This window comes from Schistocerca gregaria, chromosome 3 (genome assembly GCF_023897955.1).
Source record: "Schistocerca gregaria isolate iqSchGreg1 chromosome 3, iqSchGreg1.2, whole genome shotgun sequence".
NCBI classification, from domain to species: Eukaryota; Metazoa; Arthropoda; class Insecta; order Orthoptera; family Acrididae; genus Schistocerca; species Schistocerca gregaria.
The window spans coordinates 596,934,894-596,952,108 of NC_064922.1; the positions used below are offsets into that span (position 1 = coordinate 596,934,894).

Here is a 17,215-nt window from a genome sequence, read left to right on the forward strand (position 1 = left end):
TATCATCATTATACTTACAGTCAGTATTAGTCACTTTTTCACTTATACTATGCTTTAGATTTGGTACCTCTTCCATTTTTTTCTCTGTTTCAGTCAATTTTGAATCTACAGTTTTATTTAATTTTTCCAGTTTTTCCTCTACTGATAATGCACACTTGGTTTCTACCTCAGTTTCTGAATCGTTTCTAATGTGATTGATTTGTTTCCCAAGTTTAACCCTATTTTCAGCACATTGTTTCTTGAAAACCTCCATGTTCATACTGTTGTCATCACAAAGCTCCTTCCTTTCTTCCACACATTTACAACCCTATGCTAATTTCTCATAAGATAATCACAATCTTTAATTACCATACCAAATATCTTATTTAATTCTGAAAGATTAGGATTAACTACCTTAACTTCCTTTTTAATTTCTTTCTTCAGTTTATCTTTTGAGCTAACGATGTCAGTTCTAATGCTATCATTTTTCTTTTCCAGCCTATTAGTATCTTCTTTCATACTACTTTCCATCTTATCCATGTCTTCTTTCATACTCATATTACTCAAACAATTCAAGCTACTCACAATTTGCCTTAAAATTGCTCTCAAATTTTCATCTGCCATAAACGTTTGCCCTTGCTGACTTTCGCTATTAGGTTCCTCCTCCCTGTCCTTAACAATCTCATGTACTTCAGTACTGTTTTCGTCCATTCCACTCACCTCACTATACGCTGTAGATGATACTTTTATAATTTCATCTACAATAGTACTTTCATCCCCATCATTCAAAGTTACATTCTTGTCTGATTTATAGGTACTAGTGTCTACAGAACTAGTCTCCTGTTACCCTTGTCTCCCATCATGTCTTGTTCATTAAGGTCACTCATTATGTATCACTTAATACAAAAACAGCTTTTGCAATGAATTACTTTGTTTTTAATCACTTGTCTGCTGCTGCTCTGCTGTGGTTCTCATGGTGTCATCTGGGTCTGCACGGCTATGGCCAATTATAATTCTCTTGGCAAGACATCTTGCTTATCTCCTTGTCAGCCTTGTCCACTTGCATGCTGATTGGCTGCTCCTATACTCAGTGGCTGCTTCCTTAGAATTCACTCGCTGATTGGCTGCTGCACCTTCTTCATTTGGAAACCCCAGTGCTGATTGACTGTATCATCTATTCCATTTAAATTCCTGCAAACTGCTCAAGTTCACACTTCACTGTCACAGTTTGTGAGTTCTAGTTTACTGTGCTCACATACAATAATCCTCATGTTGGGGTACCACATGTAGGGGTTTGCCTACTTCTATTTATTTCTTCATTTCTCATCCTCGGTGTCAATGTACTGGCTGAAAAAATATGGGTTGGATGTGCAACTACTGTCTAAAGTAAATGATGTAACTGGCAGATGAAGCTACCACTTTTCACAACCCCCCAATAATACACAGTTATATATGGCCAGTGCACTATTGTTCTAACTTCCTATAAGCCTCATTAAAGTTAGCAGATGAACCATTCACATACTGCTACAATAGTTTACTGTTGAAGATCTACGAGCTGTAAAAGCCTAACCACAAAGTTCACAGTCCTTGAAGAATAGAAAGGTATGTATGGAGCAGACACTGCCACACACAGCCTAATTGTGTAACTCTTATTACACTGTTAAGTTGATGCATTGTTGTCATTCTAACCAGCACAGGTTCCTCGTCTGAAACTCGGCCATGGACTGACTCTCTCATGAGCAAAAATCTGTACCTTATATATCATCATGATAATAAGTACTGAAACTACACACTGCTTAAATTTAAATTTACAGAAATGACAGTTAAAACTTAACTCATTAAATCAAATTAATACATTGAACAATTCCATCTTTTAACAGTTTCTTCTACTACAAGGGTTAAAGAAAATTATTTGTTTTAATTGTGAAATTAACAAAACTATTAATTACTTTGGAATTAATTGAGAGCTGGTTTTCCTAACATAATAGATACTTTAAGAATGCTAGCATTTCATCTTCCAAATGTTTACAATTAGTACAGAATTTATATTTGTTTACACATCAACAACAGAATGTAACTTACAAAACAATTACTGATTTCGCACTATAATGAAAGATACTAACTAGTAATGGTCAAAATATATTAGAAAATCAATTAAATATATAAAACTAGGCACAAAGTTAGATCTGGTGTTCTTTACTTTAAAACTGAGTGCCAACCTTTCTCTTTTATGAAAATGCAGATTATACTCAAGTATGTTAATAGTAATTATTTAAAAGTGAAAAAATGAGTTTAAGGAGGCAGATGGCAAAACAAGAGGGGAAGTAAAAATATCCCAGCTTGCTTCATCACAATCTGAGCTGACTTTCATTTTTCTACATTTAGAGCTAGCTGCAATTCATCACACTAATTAGAAATTCTAGGTCATCCTCTGTTGTCCTATAGTCATCAGTAATGAAGCTTTCCTGTATATGACAGGATCATCAGCAAACTGTTGCAGAGTGCTGCTCACCCTGTCCATCAGATCATTTATGTATATAGAGGACGATAGCAGTTTTATCACACTTCCCAGGGGCACTCTGATGATACCTTTAGCTCTGGTGCAAACTCACCATTGAGGACAAGATATTGAGTTCTATTACTTAAGAAGCCTTTGAGCCATTCACATGTGTGGGTACCTATTCCATGTGCTGGTACCTTCATCAATAGTTTAACAGTCTGCAGGGAGTTCCATGTCAAATGATTTTCAGAAATCCAAGGATATGGACTCTGCCTGTTGCCCTTCATCCATAGTTTCCAATACATCATGTGAGAAAAGGGAAGCCCAGTTTCGCATGATCAGTCCTTTCTAAAACCATGCTGATCTGTGGATAGAAGCAGTAAATTTATTGTATTCAAACTCAGAATATGTTCAAGAATACTGCAGCAAACTTATGTTAAGGATATTGATTTCTAATTTTTCAGATTTGTTCTTCTATCCTGTGTACAGGAGTCATTGCACTTTTTTCCAGTTGCTTGGGACTTTGGGTTGGGAAATAGATTTGTGATAAACACAAGCAAAGTAAAGGCCCAGTACTGTAGAATATTCTTTGTATAACTGAACAGTGATTCCATCTGGACTTGGTAACTCACTTGTTTTCAACTCTTTCCATTGTTTCTTTATGCCATGGATGCTTCTTTTTTAATGATTTTGGGGAGTTTATTAAAGAACCTTTTGCCTGCTTCTTCAGGGGCAGTCATGGACAGTTTTAGATTTCTGTTTATCATGTAGTAATTTTCATTTCCTCTTGTACCGTGTTTGTGTACATCTTTATTCAGGAGGTGTTTATCACTTGACCTTACCGCCATTATGCTTTGGTATATGTACAGTGAATATACTGTCATAATATTATAGTGTACAAAAGCTTGCCTAAGGTCTGTCTTGGTGGTATTTTTGCAATGCATCTCACTGCCCTTTTCTGAATTGTGAATATTCTTTTTAAGTAGCCAGCTTGTGCACTTCCCCATATATGAACTGAATAAGACAAATGCCTGTCTCTGCACTCATACAAGCAATAAGGTTAGGCATGTTTGTAGCTATAAGTTCTAAAACTTAGCTAGTCAAGGTGATTTTTAGAAAACACATTAAAAAGTACTTCACTAGACTGTCTGTTCATAACTCTAAGTTATGGAGGAAGTTAATTTTTGTCCAGAAAATGGAGCTTTGCTTTGTACCCTATGCAGGAATAGGAAATCTACATGAGAATACTTTTATATCTTTTATGTCAGTCTTGTATGACACAGATAATTTTGATGTGTTTTTTATCATTTTCTTATTAGTATTACAGAAGTCTAATGCATCGTAAAGTAAGTGTAAGAATTCCAAGATACTGCAGGAGGTCTCTGCAAGAAATCACGCTGCCTATTCCCCATAATACTCTTGGTGATTATTTTTGCACAATAAATAAACTATTGAGGTTAGCTGATTTGCCCCAGAAGATTATTCTGCTAGATGTAAGGGAATCAATGAATGCAAAATGTGAAAAAACATTACTTCCAGAAGTCATTGTGGAAATAGACAGTTTTCAGTACAAAGCAGTCTAAGCTGAGTACTTCTTCAGTGTATCAAATGGCTCTGAGCACTATGGGACTTAACATCTTAGGTCATCAGTCCTCTAGAACTTAGAACTATTAAACCTAACCAACCTAAGGACATCACACACATCCATGCCCAAGGCAGGATTTGAACCTGCGACCGTAGCAGTCCCGCGGTTCTGGACTGAAAGACCTAGAACCGCACGGCCACCACAGCCAGCTCAGTTTATCAATACACTCATTTAATTTGATCTTGTACATCTGGATGTCAGTGTTTATCATCTAATGATCAATATCATGTAAAGAACTTGTAAATCAATGTAATCATTTTGTAATTGCAAAGTTGTTTTTTTAACATTAATGTGAACCAGTACGATTGATGTGAAGTTGACAACAGAAATAATTGCACATCTGTTGGATACTGTCATCTGCTCATTCCAAGAAGGAGTATTTCCTGATCAACCTAAATTAATTAAACGAGTGCCTGTATACAAAAAGGGGAAAAGATACCAATCCTAACAATTACAGACCAGTATATTTAGTATCTGGCTCCTCCACAATATTAGAAATGCTTATGCTAAACAGACTAGGTGCTTACCTGGAAAAGAATGGTGTAATAACTTCAGAGTAGCACAGGTGCCAGAAATGGAAATCAATGAAAACAGAAGTTGAATCATTAACAGAATTTCTTGTACAGACCTTGGAGAACAGGATTGCAATTTCTGGAGTTTTTCTTGGCCTATCCAAGGTGCTTGACACAATTAATCTTTCAATCCTAGTAAAGAAATTAGAGAATACTAGTCTTCGCGGACGTGCAGCAGACTGGGTTACATCATATCTCAGCAACAGGAAGTAATATGAAGTCATGAACAACTTATACAGACCAGAAGTTAGGAGCATTATGTATATCATACTCAAGGATTTGTAATGGGGCTTGTCCTCTTCAATTTCTTTGTAAATAATACAAATGCATGTGAAAATAAAGATACTATATGCAGATACTATGACTATGCTCAATGTTTCCTACACTTTCATATCAGTCGACAATGCAATATAATGGCTAACAGAAATTTAGTTAATAATTAATTTAAAAAATTTGTACACAATTTTCAACAATGAACAAAAAGGAGAGAAATTGGGTGTTTCCTAAATGAAAAAGGACTGGAAGAAGCAACTTCAGTTCAGTTTTTAGATATAATGATAGACAGTGAGCTAAATTGGAGCCAGAAGATAAACACTGTTTCCAATAAGTTAAGAACAGTGTTATTTGTATTGAAACAGCTGGGTCAGTATTCTTATCAAGACCTTTTGTGCACTGCCTATCATGGACTTTTTGAACCATATATGCAATATGGAATCACAGCATGGGGAAACTAAACCATGACAGGAATGAACTACAGAAGAAAGCCATTTGAATTAGATTGAAGAACGAGCAGAAACAATATTATAGAAATTGTTTCAATGATCTTAATAGTTTGACATTTACATCACTGTATATATTTTAGACGATTGAAACTGCGATACAATATCCCTCAAAACTGGTGACCAATGACTTTATTTGTCTCCATACTGCAAGGAACAGAAACCAATTGCAGCACTTTCCTCATAAACTTCAAATTTCCGAAAAAGGAGCTAAATACTCTGGAATCAAGTTAATAAAAGATTTCCAAGAGAATTACAAAACCACAAAATTGATAAGATTTTCCATGAAACCCCAAAAAAGTTTGTAATGGAAGAAAAATTCTATAGCACGGCTGCGTACATGAGCTGACAGTGAGCAAAAAGTTACCTGTGAGAGGTGAGTTCTTTTTACTTGATGCTACATTAAGAGAAACTAGCATTAGAAATTGATGTTAGAAAATGAACTATACTTAGAATCACTGATGCAAATTTTCTATCTCTTTTCTCTACATGTAAACTGAAGTCACCACCAAAAGGTTTTGGTTTATAATCTGTTAACAATTTGTACATATTGTCTGAGTTACAATGAATTGAAGTTCAGTTGTGAAAACAATGTCACTCCCACCTACTGAACAGTGCCCATAATTTGAGAGAGCAGCAATGCTTTGAGTTAGCAGAAAGCATGACCACATTTAAATCTGGTTGATGGTTTATTTGTAGAGCATTTGGCTAGTAAGTGAAAGGTTTCAGAATCAAATCCCGGCTAGATCAACTTTTTTTTTTTTTCCCCCACTCTGCCTTTTAACCTAGTATTCATCTCTTGATGATGTGGAGATTTGCCAGAAAGAAGATGTGACTCAGATTCCACTTTACACTGCTACTTTCCTTTTTCCAATTTGATAACTAGTTAGGAGAATGCAAGTCACCTTACTGACATCCAACTGATTGCAATCATTTCAGAACAACTCTGAGGTGAAAAAACATGCAAGTCCAAAGCCTATGCTTTTCAACTATTTGTGCACATAGTAAAACATAGCATGGAATGCATGCAGCTTCACTTCATTTATATAAAGTAAGTTTTGCAGCAACATATCACATGACCTAACTTTAGGCTTCTTGCTTTCCTTGAGTCAAACATAGATGTGAACATGAGTCTCTGCCTATTGAGCTGAAAGGTACTATTTGTTTCGACACTTTCAAACTATAGAGATGACTGGTAAAAAATTTCCACTTGAAGAAAAGAGATTTGAGTCTTTTAAAAATCACAAAGACATGGGCATTATCTTGATTGGAATTTGGAAATTTATTGTGGAGGAATTGTGAATCATGGTTTATTTGTCTCATAATATACATAATCTAAATCATTTGATTCAGATAAGGAGACACATCAAAACTGTGGTAAAATTTCACCATAAACACAGAACAACTAATGTTCATAAACAGCATAATAATAATAATAATAATACAATTTTGTTACATAAGCATAAAATAAAATCTAACACTTAATTACCCCATGCTCAGGTTATCATTTCATCTTCTATTAATTCTCCTATTGAATAGTAGCATTTCTCCCACAGTATCTGCTGTAGCCTTATTTTTTAAAATTTCTGGCTTCATATTAAAAATGTTCTTTCCCATTAATTTGTTATATATTGTCATTCCCATATATTGTGGAGTCCATGCATATAATTTTCACTGGTGTGGGGATAGCATAAAATTTTGTTTATTTCTTGTGTTGTATATGAGGTTAAAATGATTCTCATCAAATAATTTTTGTCTGCTATGTAGGAATATTATAATTTCATAAATTTATATGGAGGGAACAGATAGGATTTGTAGTTTCCAAAATAATGAGCAACAATACCCTGTTTGCTGTGCAGTTCACATGTATCTGACAATTTTCTTTTGCATTTCCAGTATTCAAGATACATAACCTGAACTCCTCCAGAAAATTATCCCATATCTAATAACAGATTAAAAATAACTATGATAAGCAATTTTTTGTGTACTTTTGTCAGTGGAATTTGCTAGTGTTTGCATTGCAAATGCAAAAATGTGTAGTTTATTTGATAGGAAGTCAATATGTATATTCCAGATTAAGTTCTTGTCCACATTTAGTCCCAGGAATTTGATCATGTCAAGAGAAGGTGATTGTTATGTTATATTTTAAGTTCCATACATTTTGATTGTACAAGATTTCAAAATACTTCTGCAGATGGTTCAGGGATCATTTTGAAATATGACCACAATGTCAGACTGCCAATATCTGCTTCCCTCAGATTACCTGTCACAATTTACACTCTTAATTCACAGCAAATTCTTTGAACAACAGGTAGTGAGTTACTTAACTCTGAAGTATCACCATAAATATGATCAATAATTAAAAGATAACCATCTCATCATCAGGCTGTGATGTGAGACAATTTGAAATAATCAAATATTTTTAACCAACAGTTTCTCTGCAATTGTTTGAGAACAACTGCATAGTAAAAAAAAACATGTGAATCCAAAATACATAATGTTTTACCTTTTATGCTTCAAGCAAAACTTTTTCTGGGAAAATATTTCTGTGCTTCACTTACATGCAACACATTCGTTCAGATGACACCAGTTTCAGCTTTCTGCTTTTCCTTGAATCAAATCTGTAAGTGGACACACTACTTAACATAGTTCAGCAAAGAGGTCTACCATAAAGAGTCCATGACAAAGAACTGTGGCCCTAAACCTCAATTATGCATCATAACTAAGCTTCACACTAAGAGGAGTGCTGTAACATGAGCTAAACATGTAAATCATACAGTTTTTTTTTTATTTTTTTCTTTCAATTGTGCCATGTCAGTCAGACCTCAATACCTATTGAATCACTCATACATGTATGCCAACACTTCAGATACAATACTGTCATTGGTTGTGAACTTAGTACTTACATCACAATGTCCCCTCATCATTGCCATGAGATGTCACTCCAAATGCCAATTCAGTATGGAATACATACCAGTCATGTCTCCACACAACTTCCCTAGCATGTGCTGCTTATATCCATTTCATGGTTATATGAAAATAATTATGTTCACTTACTTAATCTTGTTCTCTAAATTTTATTTGTGGTCCCCAACAAAATACACTATGACAGTCGAGTCATAACTTAATGCTACCCATGTGAAAATGGGCTGGGTCATTAGTATAAGATAATATTATGTCACAAAACTGTATGTTTCTTAATTCTGGTACTGTAAGTCATAATGTATTGTAAATCATTGTGCATTATGTAATCTTATGTGTACTATATGTATTTACGGTGTAAGCTACCACATGTATACATTTGTCTAGATTGTAAGCATAATCAGGTGTCTTACAAGTACATAGCTGTGCAAAAGGTAATTTATGGGAACCATAAAACCACAATCATAACCCATTTGATTGATGTGAACTCATTATGAACCTGCTTAGTTGCTGTATTCACTGTGTTTGCTCTTTCTGAAAGCTGTCCATGGACAATAGCTAAGCCATTTCCCACAACATCCAATGCCTCAGAAGTTTTAGTCCAGCACATTAGTGGTCTACAAAAAAGCCTTTGTTGAGATTACAAAGCAAGAGGTGCTGAAAGACAGAAGCCATGAAAGTAGAAAATGCATAACTGGAAGAGAGGAAAATAAGCAATTTGAACAACAGGGTTTTGACCTGTGTGTGTGTGTGTGTGTGTGTGTGTGTGTGTGTGTGTGTGTGTGTGTGTGTGTGTGTGTTTTTGTGTGAACACTTCCAACTTATAGCTGTATAATAATTTATATTTTTGGAACAAGTTGTCTGTTCCTGTGGATAAAAGTTTATTTAAAAATGGAAACCCATTCTTATTTGTTCTTGTCCTTGATTTTTTGCCTGATATTGAGTTTTAACCTTTCAGTTTAGATTATTAATGTGTCTCTACTTGTGAACAAACAGTGCTGGCTCTTAGATTAATGATTTATTCACATTTCAGGTCTACTGGTCTATTTTCTTTATGGCATTCATCACAGCAAAGAAAGTGATCATGCCAGCTCATATTCAATCCTGATGACTTCATCAGAAGCTGGTAAGATAAAATGGGGCTCTACATATAACACACAGCAAATCAATCCAGTGGTACTATCACAAATTAAAATTGCCCCAAGTGCAAAAGATATTACTACCGATGAAAAGAAGCCTATAGTGGCTCAGGAAGAAGTGCCAAAGTAATTATATTGATACTCAATGATGCTTTCATGGGAATGGGAAACAGAAAGCAGCATAGAATTCTTTAATGTTTCCAGTGTGATATATTTTAAAAATGTGTTATTGTTATTGTTGGAAGCCCAATCTGACTCCTAAATGTTGTTTAAAATTAGTCATTATATAACAAGGAAAAGTACATAATATATACATTACAGTTAAGTTTTTAGACATGTGTGTTATAGATTAACAAATTGACAATATTTACACAAAATCAGTTATGGGGAATGTACACTGGTGTCCAAAATTAAAACAACAAATGGAAAAGTTGCAAGGTTGTGTTTATTTCCCCAAAAAACAGTACAAACAGCTGATAGGAAATTAGAAACAGTGTAAAAAGTACAGAATGTGAACAACTGCAACCTACTTAACAGCAGATGAGAATTTTCTTCATTTTTTCTAACTTAACAGATTTGCACACACATTGCAACAACTGGTTAACATGCTCATCGTGGTGTGTGACCACCTCTGGCAGCAATAAAAGCCTGACAGCAATGGAGCATGTTGTGAGTAATGTCATCAGTGGCATGTTGAGGCAATAATGCCCATTATTCCTGCAGAGTCACTCTTAAGTCTTGAAGAGTGGTTGGTGGATGTTGATGTGATGCAACCTGTGTCCCTAGTGTATCCCAGACATGCTCTATGGGATTCAAATTGGGAAAGGGAGCAGACAAAGCCATGAGTACAGATCTTCCATTTCCAAGAAAACATCAACCACTGATTCCCTATGAGTTCAAGCAGTATTGTCCATCAATATGAAGTCTGGGTGCACAGCACCTCACAACAACTATACATGAGATCCTAAGACTTGTCATGGTACCTGACAGCAGCTAAACCTTTCCAATTCACCCATACAATTTCATGAAGAGGTGTTTGATTGGTGATTCTCCTAGATATCAGGCTCTTTCCACAATGTTTGGGTCTCAAAATCATATTCCACATTCCCTTCAGCTGTGAATCCCTCAAGAATTGCTCTCCATACTAAACTGGGACTTGTCTGTACATAGCACACATCAGCCTACTTCTCAACTGTCCAGGTGGGATGTTGACAACTCCAATCTAGAAGACATGTTAAATGCACACATGCAGCAGGTCTCTGACTAAATGTCACTCTGTTGAGGCCTTATTTACATTGTTTTCCTCGATACAACATGTCCAGTGGATGCTACAAGGTCTAATGCCAGTTGCTGTACAGTACTAAGGCAGTATTGTCTTGTCCTTACCACCAAATAACAATACTCTCTGTCTGATGTCACACATGGCTGGCCCTGCCCTAGTCTCAGGGATACAGTTTCAGTCTCTATAAGCTGTTGCCACATCCAAGAAACAACAGAATGATTCACGTTAAGTCGTCAGGCCCCATGAGTTAGTGACTGCCCTGCTTCCATTCTTCCTACGGCCTTCCACTGCGGAGAGCCTGGTGGGCATCTTCTCTGTGTCATACTGCACTCTCTGTGACTGTGCACATAGTAATTGTGGCTCTGACAGTACCTGGCAAACACTACTCCATTCAATAGGTGCCATTGTTGGTATCATTTTCCATTGACCAAATGCTACCTTCTGGGCAGAACACAGTCGTACAGACATCTATTGACAGTTTGTATGATTACATCATGAATTAGACTCAGGATGGGAAAATAGTGGTTTGTTGTTTTAATTTTGGACATTGGTGTATATTTCTATTATAACCATAACAAATCATTCAGCTTAGTATCTGAAATGAATTGGTGTTGACTGTAACTATAGTAGTCACCTTTTTTAAAATAACAAAAGTATATTGAAGGTATACAAATAATCACTTTGCAATTCTGTGTTTAGTTGCAGACTGAAGGTTATACGTGACAGTGGTACATCTTAAAACACAGCTTTTATTCATGTTTGCACAGCACCACAGATAGCTACTGAATGTGATAGTATATAATTTGACTGATATAGGCCACAAGGGTACACCTAACATAAACTATAATGACAGGATAAAATAAAGAGGGGATACAAAAAGTCATTTCAAGATACAAATATAGACAAGCACAAAAGGAAGGATAGTCAGTGTTATCCTCTCCCTACTGTCTTAGTAATGTAATAACACTGTTTATTTTATTTCCTTCCAATTTTGTCTATTAAAGTATTGGTGACATATGTACCTTCTTATTTTCTTTCCCAACTATTGCTTAGTGAGTATTAGAGAAAAGGCTCTAAATAATTCAAATTTAAAGATTTTTTTGTCTTTCCTTACTCCACTACTCTTCTGTCAATAGTCCCAAGTTTTACTTCATTGAATGTGTAGATGTATCAGTGAAATGCATGATCAACATATGCTCAAAGTGTGTAGTATAATGTAAAATACATAAATAAACAAGGACAAATATTTTGTATTTGAAAGATAAATTGTGTTGTATTTTTTATTTGTAATAAGGAATTAATTGCTCCTTCAGTAGAGTCCCTGAATTACAGCAAAGAATGGTACAATCTAGGCATCAGCAGGTGAAATGATTAGCAAAGAAAATAGATCACCAAATGACAATGTTACGCACTCTTCCAATAACTGTTCTTGGATGCAAAAACACACAAATGATTTAAAAATGTAATAAGAGGGTGAAGAAAAAATGACAGGCTGAATGATTACAGGTGGACAGAATTACCTAATAAACTGATTTCAGAGGTACTGAAGAGATACCCAAAATGAAAAATGCACATGTTTTGAATAGAAAGAGGACAGGACCACACTGCATAAATTCACATAAGTGTGGCAAGACTATGATACTAAACACCAGGAAACAAACTCCTGCTACACATAGTGACACAATGATGGTAATAAAGAGAGGATACAATCCAGGGGAATTATAAATGTCATTGAACTTCGGGGACCAAAAGATAATCTGTACAACCCTTGAGATTTCCAGTATTTTCAACAGCATGTTTTAGGACAAATGAATTAGAAAGACAGACTTATTAGACAAGTATAAATGAATATTATAAGTCACAGCATAATTTCCTGCAATTTCAGGAGCCCAGAAAATTTAATGGATGTTGGACGTACATTTCATTAAAAGAGGAACAGAATCTTCTATGTAAAACAGAAGCGTAAATTAATGCATGAGACAATATAAATGAAGGTGTCCTCGGCCTTGTAAGTTACCAACTTGGTTCTGCCATCTCTATCTCATAAGTCTCATGGGACTTCTGATTCAGTCTTCTTCCTGTGATTATTAATTATGATGAACTGTTATTAAATGATGTACAAAAAACTTTGAAATTTGTTTTAATTTCTCTTCACATTTATCATAAAACATTTAAGTTTTATGATCAGCTTCTAAAATAATTAAGCATCTATATTTTAGCACTTGTCAGAAAGCTACATAAACTTAAAGATTTTTCAAATATTTCACAAACAGCAATAATTAATCAAATAGCAGTATGTATATGAGACTCACATAGTACAGATACACTTTGATCATCCAACCGTATCTTAGAAGTTCACTTTTTTGGTACATGGCACTGTCTGACTAACATGATTGATTGATAATTATATGATTTTACATGTACAGTCCTGTGCGCTGATTGACCTGTTCATAGGCATGTGATATTACAAATTACAAAATGGTAGAACACCAAGCTATTCTATTTTAGATATTAAAATAAAAGACAAGAAAATTAATAGAGACAAAGATTCAATAGGAAGTGAAGTAAGTATGTTTAATGGAAAAATAGCAAAATTATCAGTAGGCCTACTATTTCATGAGACAGCAGTTTTAATGTGTATGGAGAGTCCCATATTTCACCAAAATGTTTCAAAAAAGTGAAATTCTCAAACTGGAACAATTAACAAACTAACATGTTATCTAAATATAAGAAATGGAAATAGAAAAAATTAGGCCTACAAAACAATGGCACTGGGTTTAGGAAAGAATTACATTTTGAGATTGGAACATTCTAGAACACAACAATCTTCAGTATGAGTAACTAATGAAATAAAGCATAAAGTCAGTGTAAGAAATTAAATATTTGTTGAAAAGGGAAGAATGAGGGCTTTTAAATAAGGCAGGTCAATCCTGAAATAAACAATTTTTAGCATCATTGAATTTTTTCATTGACATGGTTTGCAAGTATCATGAACATTCCTTTAATGTTCCCATAAGAACTAAATGCATTGTTGTCATAAGCAATAATTAAATTATACAGTGATTAACACAGTTTAATGAAATATTGCATGAATAAGAAATTAGTTATTTCATGTAACTGTTATATATACACCATTAATGTAAAGATGCCAGAAAAAACAATATTAGAATCACAAGTGGCATAAGAACAAGTAGGATAATTCCACCTTGCTCTGTTGTAACCTGATGGTTGGAGTGACTGCTTCAGTGCTGTGCTAGGATGGATCCTATTGAAGGCGGTATTCTTGATTTCTCAAGAACTTTAAACTGACTTACCCAGCCTGTTTTATGGAGACTTACAGTTTATCATGGACTGCAAACCACTGTGTAACTTGGCATCTTTTATGGTACAAAACGAGTGACAGAGGTAAAAGAAGTGATCTGTGACATAAAAAAAATCCCAAGACCAACTGAGAATTCAAATTTTAACCTTTGTATTGATTGTCTAACACTTCCTCACGTTGCTACAAAAAGACAAAAGATAGACCTGTAAATAAATTACATTCAAAGTATTATAAATCTACAAAGTTATTATCTTATTTGCCATCAATGTAATACCAGAACAATTAAATGAAAGCACTTAGCAATACAAAGATTATTTTTATGATCCAGGTCATACAACCCAATGAATATTATACTGACCAACTCTCTTGATACTGTGTCTCACACCAATAATATATAAGACAGTAGTTTTCTTGGGGCACAGTTAATATCTGTAGTTTTTTTCAGTGCATAGTTAATTAACAGTGTACTTTATAAAAAAATATTTACTACAAAAGTGGGGAATTTTTTGCCAGCTGCTGAAAAAGAAACAAATTAACCTGGGTTGAAACTCACACAAGCTGAAAAAAATGTAGATGAATTTCAAGCTTTTACAATTTTATAAAATTATATTATCAAAAATGAAGGAAAAGAAACTTTGCTGAGGTGGGGGCTATTCACTTCAAACTCTGACTAAGGAGAGGTGTAAGGTTCAGGAGCTAACAGCAAGAAACAATAGATTAACAGCCCAGGCTCAAATTTTGAAAGTACCCTTCAGTGTTATATATAACACCTCCAAGAATAGCAGAACATATTGTTTGAAGGTCACCAAGGACAGCAACACTATAATTTTACAGCTTAACTTTAACTTTTGTAAAGAATTTTTCACCAGCATCATTAGAAGCAACACTTCAGCCAGAATGAACAGCCAGACACAATATTTCAACACTGAAAAAACCTATTGTTCTCCTAAAATGTGTGCTATGGGACAAAACATTTGGAACTTGTGCATCTCTTTCATCATGCATATCTCCTGAATTTTGTCTCCCAGCACCAATGCTAGCAAGCTGCGGAGATCAAAACTGGCTCTCTTCGACATTCATTCAACGTGTTCTGTAGTTTCCATCATGGAAGGCTTCAGGGATGTGGAACTAGACAAGATACACACTGGCAAGAAATAAGCAACAACTTAATCTATACACTGCATTAACTATAAACTATCTCTATATTGCTTTATATTACTGTAGCTTAGGCCAGTGCAATGTAATCTAATAAATTAGATGGAGAGTTTCTACTTTTAAAAAAAGAAAAAAGCCTGCTGCTTCATGTTGAATCATATTCTAGTAATGTTAGCTGAAGGTGCCTATAGTTATACATATCTGTATTTGATTTCTCAGTGCTCACAATAAAGCTCTCAACAAGCATACAAAGAGGTAATCCAACAGCAATTGCTAAAAAAAAAAGTAGATTCAACCATCTTTAGTGACAAATAAAAAGGCAATCATAGCTTATCTGCCTGATAAAAAAACTGTCAGTTTATAGAAATAAAACTTGTTGTTGGTTCTGTGTTGTAGCATTGTCTCCAAAAAAAAAAAAAAAAATCACGGCCCTCTGGTTCTGAGTTGAGGGGAAAGACTGAGCCGGAGACTTTGGAGGTTCTGTAACAAGCTACACTGCAACTTCCTGAACTTTCACCACTGTAGAGTCCCCCCTAAACGGGTCAGGTGTGCATTACACATCAAAGGCTGCTACCCTTTTATTTATTATTACTAAAATCCTACACTTTAACTGCTAAAGCATTTGCAACAGAGTTCCAATGTTTGAAGTGCTTCTGAAAAGCAGTGATGCTCAAATAATACTAGGTACAGAGAGCTGATTAAAACCTGAAATTGTTAGCAGTGAGATTTCTTGGGAAAATTTAATTGTATATTGCAAGGATAGACTAGGAGGAAATGGAGGTGGTGTATTTATTGCCGTAGATAAGAACCTCAAATCCATCAAGACAGAAATTGAAAATGCATATGAGATTGTTTGGGCAAGACACAATATTGGGGATGGAAATAAAATGGTAACTGAATCCTTCTATTGCCCACCAGACTTGTCTCCTGATGTAACCAAAAAATTAAGAGAAAACCTCAGTTCGCTTATATGTAAGTTCCCCAATTGTGCTGTAATCATATGTGGATACTTTAATCATCCAACAATCAACTGGGAAAATTACAGTTTTGTTAGTGGTGTGTGTGATAAGACATCCTGTGAAACATTACTAAATGTCTTCCCTGAAAACTACCTGGAGCAGATAGTTTGAAACCCCAATCACGATGGAAATACAGTAGAAAGTTGATTGTCCGAACGTTGGTCAACCTAACCACCGCTTAACCGAACTGTGTACTGGCTCGCACCTGTTACTCTCCCACCCTACCATCCATCATCCCCCTCACTCCCAGACCAAGTTTCCCACAGTAGTCGTCACACTGGGCCACCGCTGGCAGAACATAGCTTCTAATAGGGCCTTCACAAGGCGCTGCTGACCTGCCAAGCCCAGTCGCTGTGTTTCAACAATCGGTACACTTCTGTCAGCTTGGCACTGGCAGTAGAAGTATCAAAGCTGTACCCAGCAACAGCAGCGCCAGCTTAGAGTTGAGACGTGCCGCTCTGCACAGTTTGAAGGATTGCGCGCCCCCAAGAAGAGCTTCTCATGGTGCAAACAGTCACCTTCTGTTCTATGTTACAACCACTTGTGTGCTGCTTCATGAAGAAGTGAACTTGATGACACAAAATGCTTAAACGTAAATGTGTTGTCCTTTCTATGAGGGACAAGTACGAGATTATTAAAAGGTTAGAAGAAGGTGAATCTGCCACCACTTTATCCAATTTTAATTTTGTATACTGTGTGTATTGTTCATGCAAAATGCGTATGTAATATGTATATTTTTTTGTTTAATAAACTGTGCTACATACTATATATTCCTACTGAATTGCCTTTGTATGTTACTTTGTAATACTAAAAGAGATGCCTGTTTTATGAACAAATTTACTGTACAGTACTTCTTTTTGGCAAATAAACATGTACAATTCGCTTATCCGAACAAACCAGT

At 35.2% G+C, this 17,215-nt stretch overlaps 1 protein-coding gene across 2 annotated transcripts in view; it reads left to right on the forward strand.

The window, feature by feature from the left end:
• LOC126354582 (cationic amino acid transporter 4) overlaps positions 1-12,944 on the forward strand; it is a 202,329-nt gene extending 189,385 nt beyond the window's left edge. For both annotated transcript variants that reach the window (XM_050004330.1, XM_050004328.1), the window contains one exon: positions 9,431-12,944. In XM_050004330.1, the coding sequence (XP_049860287.1) occupies positions 9,431-9,666 (236 nt within the window). In that variant the 3' untranslated portion in view covers positions 9,667-12,944. The remainder of the gene's footprint in view (positions 1-9,430) is intronic.
• The last annotated feature ends 4,271 nt before the right edge of the window (positions 12,945-17,215 follow it).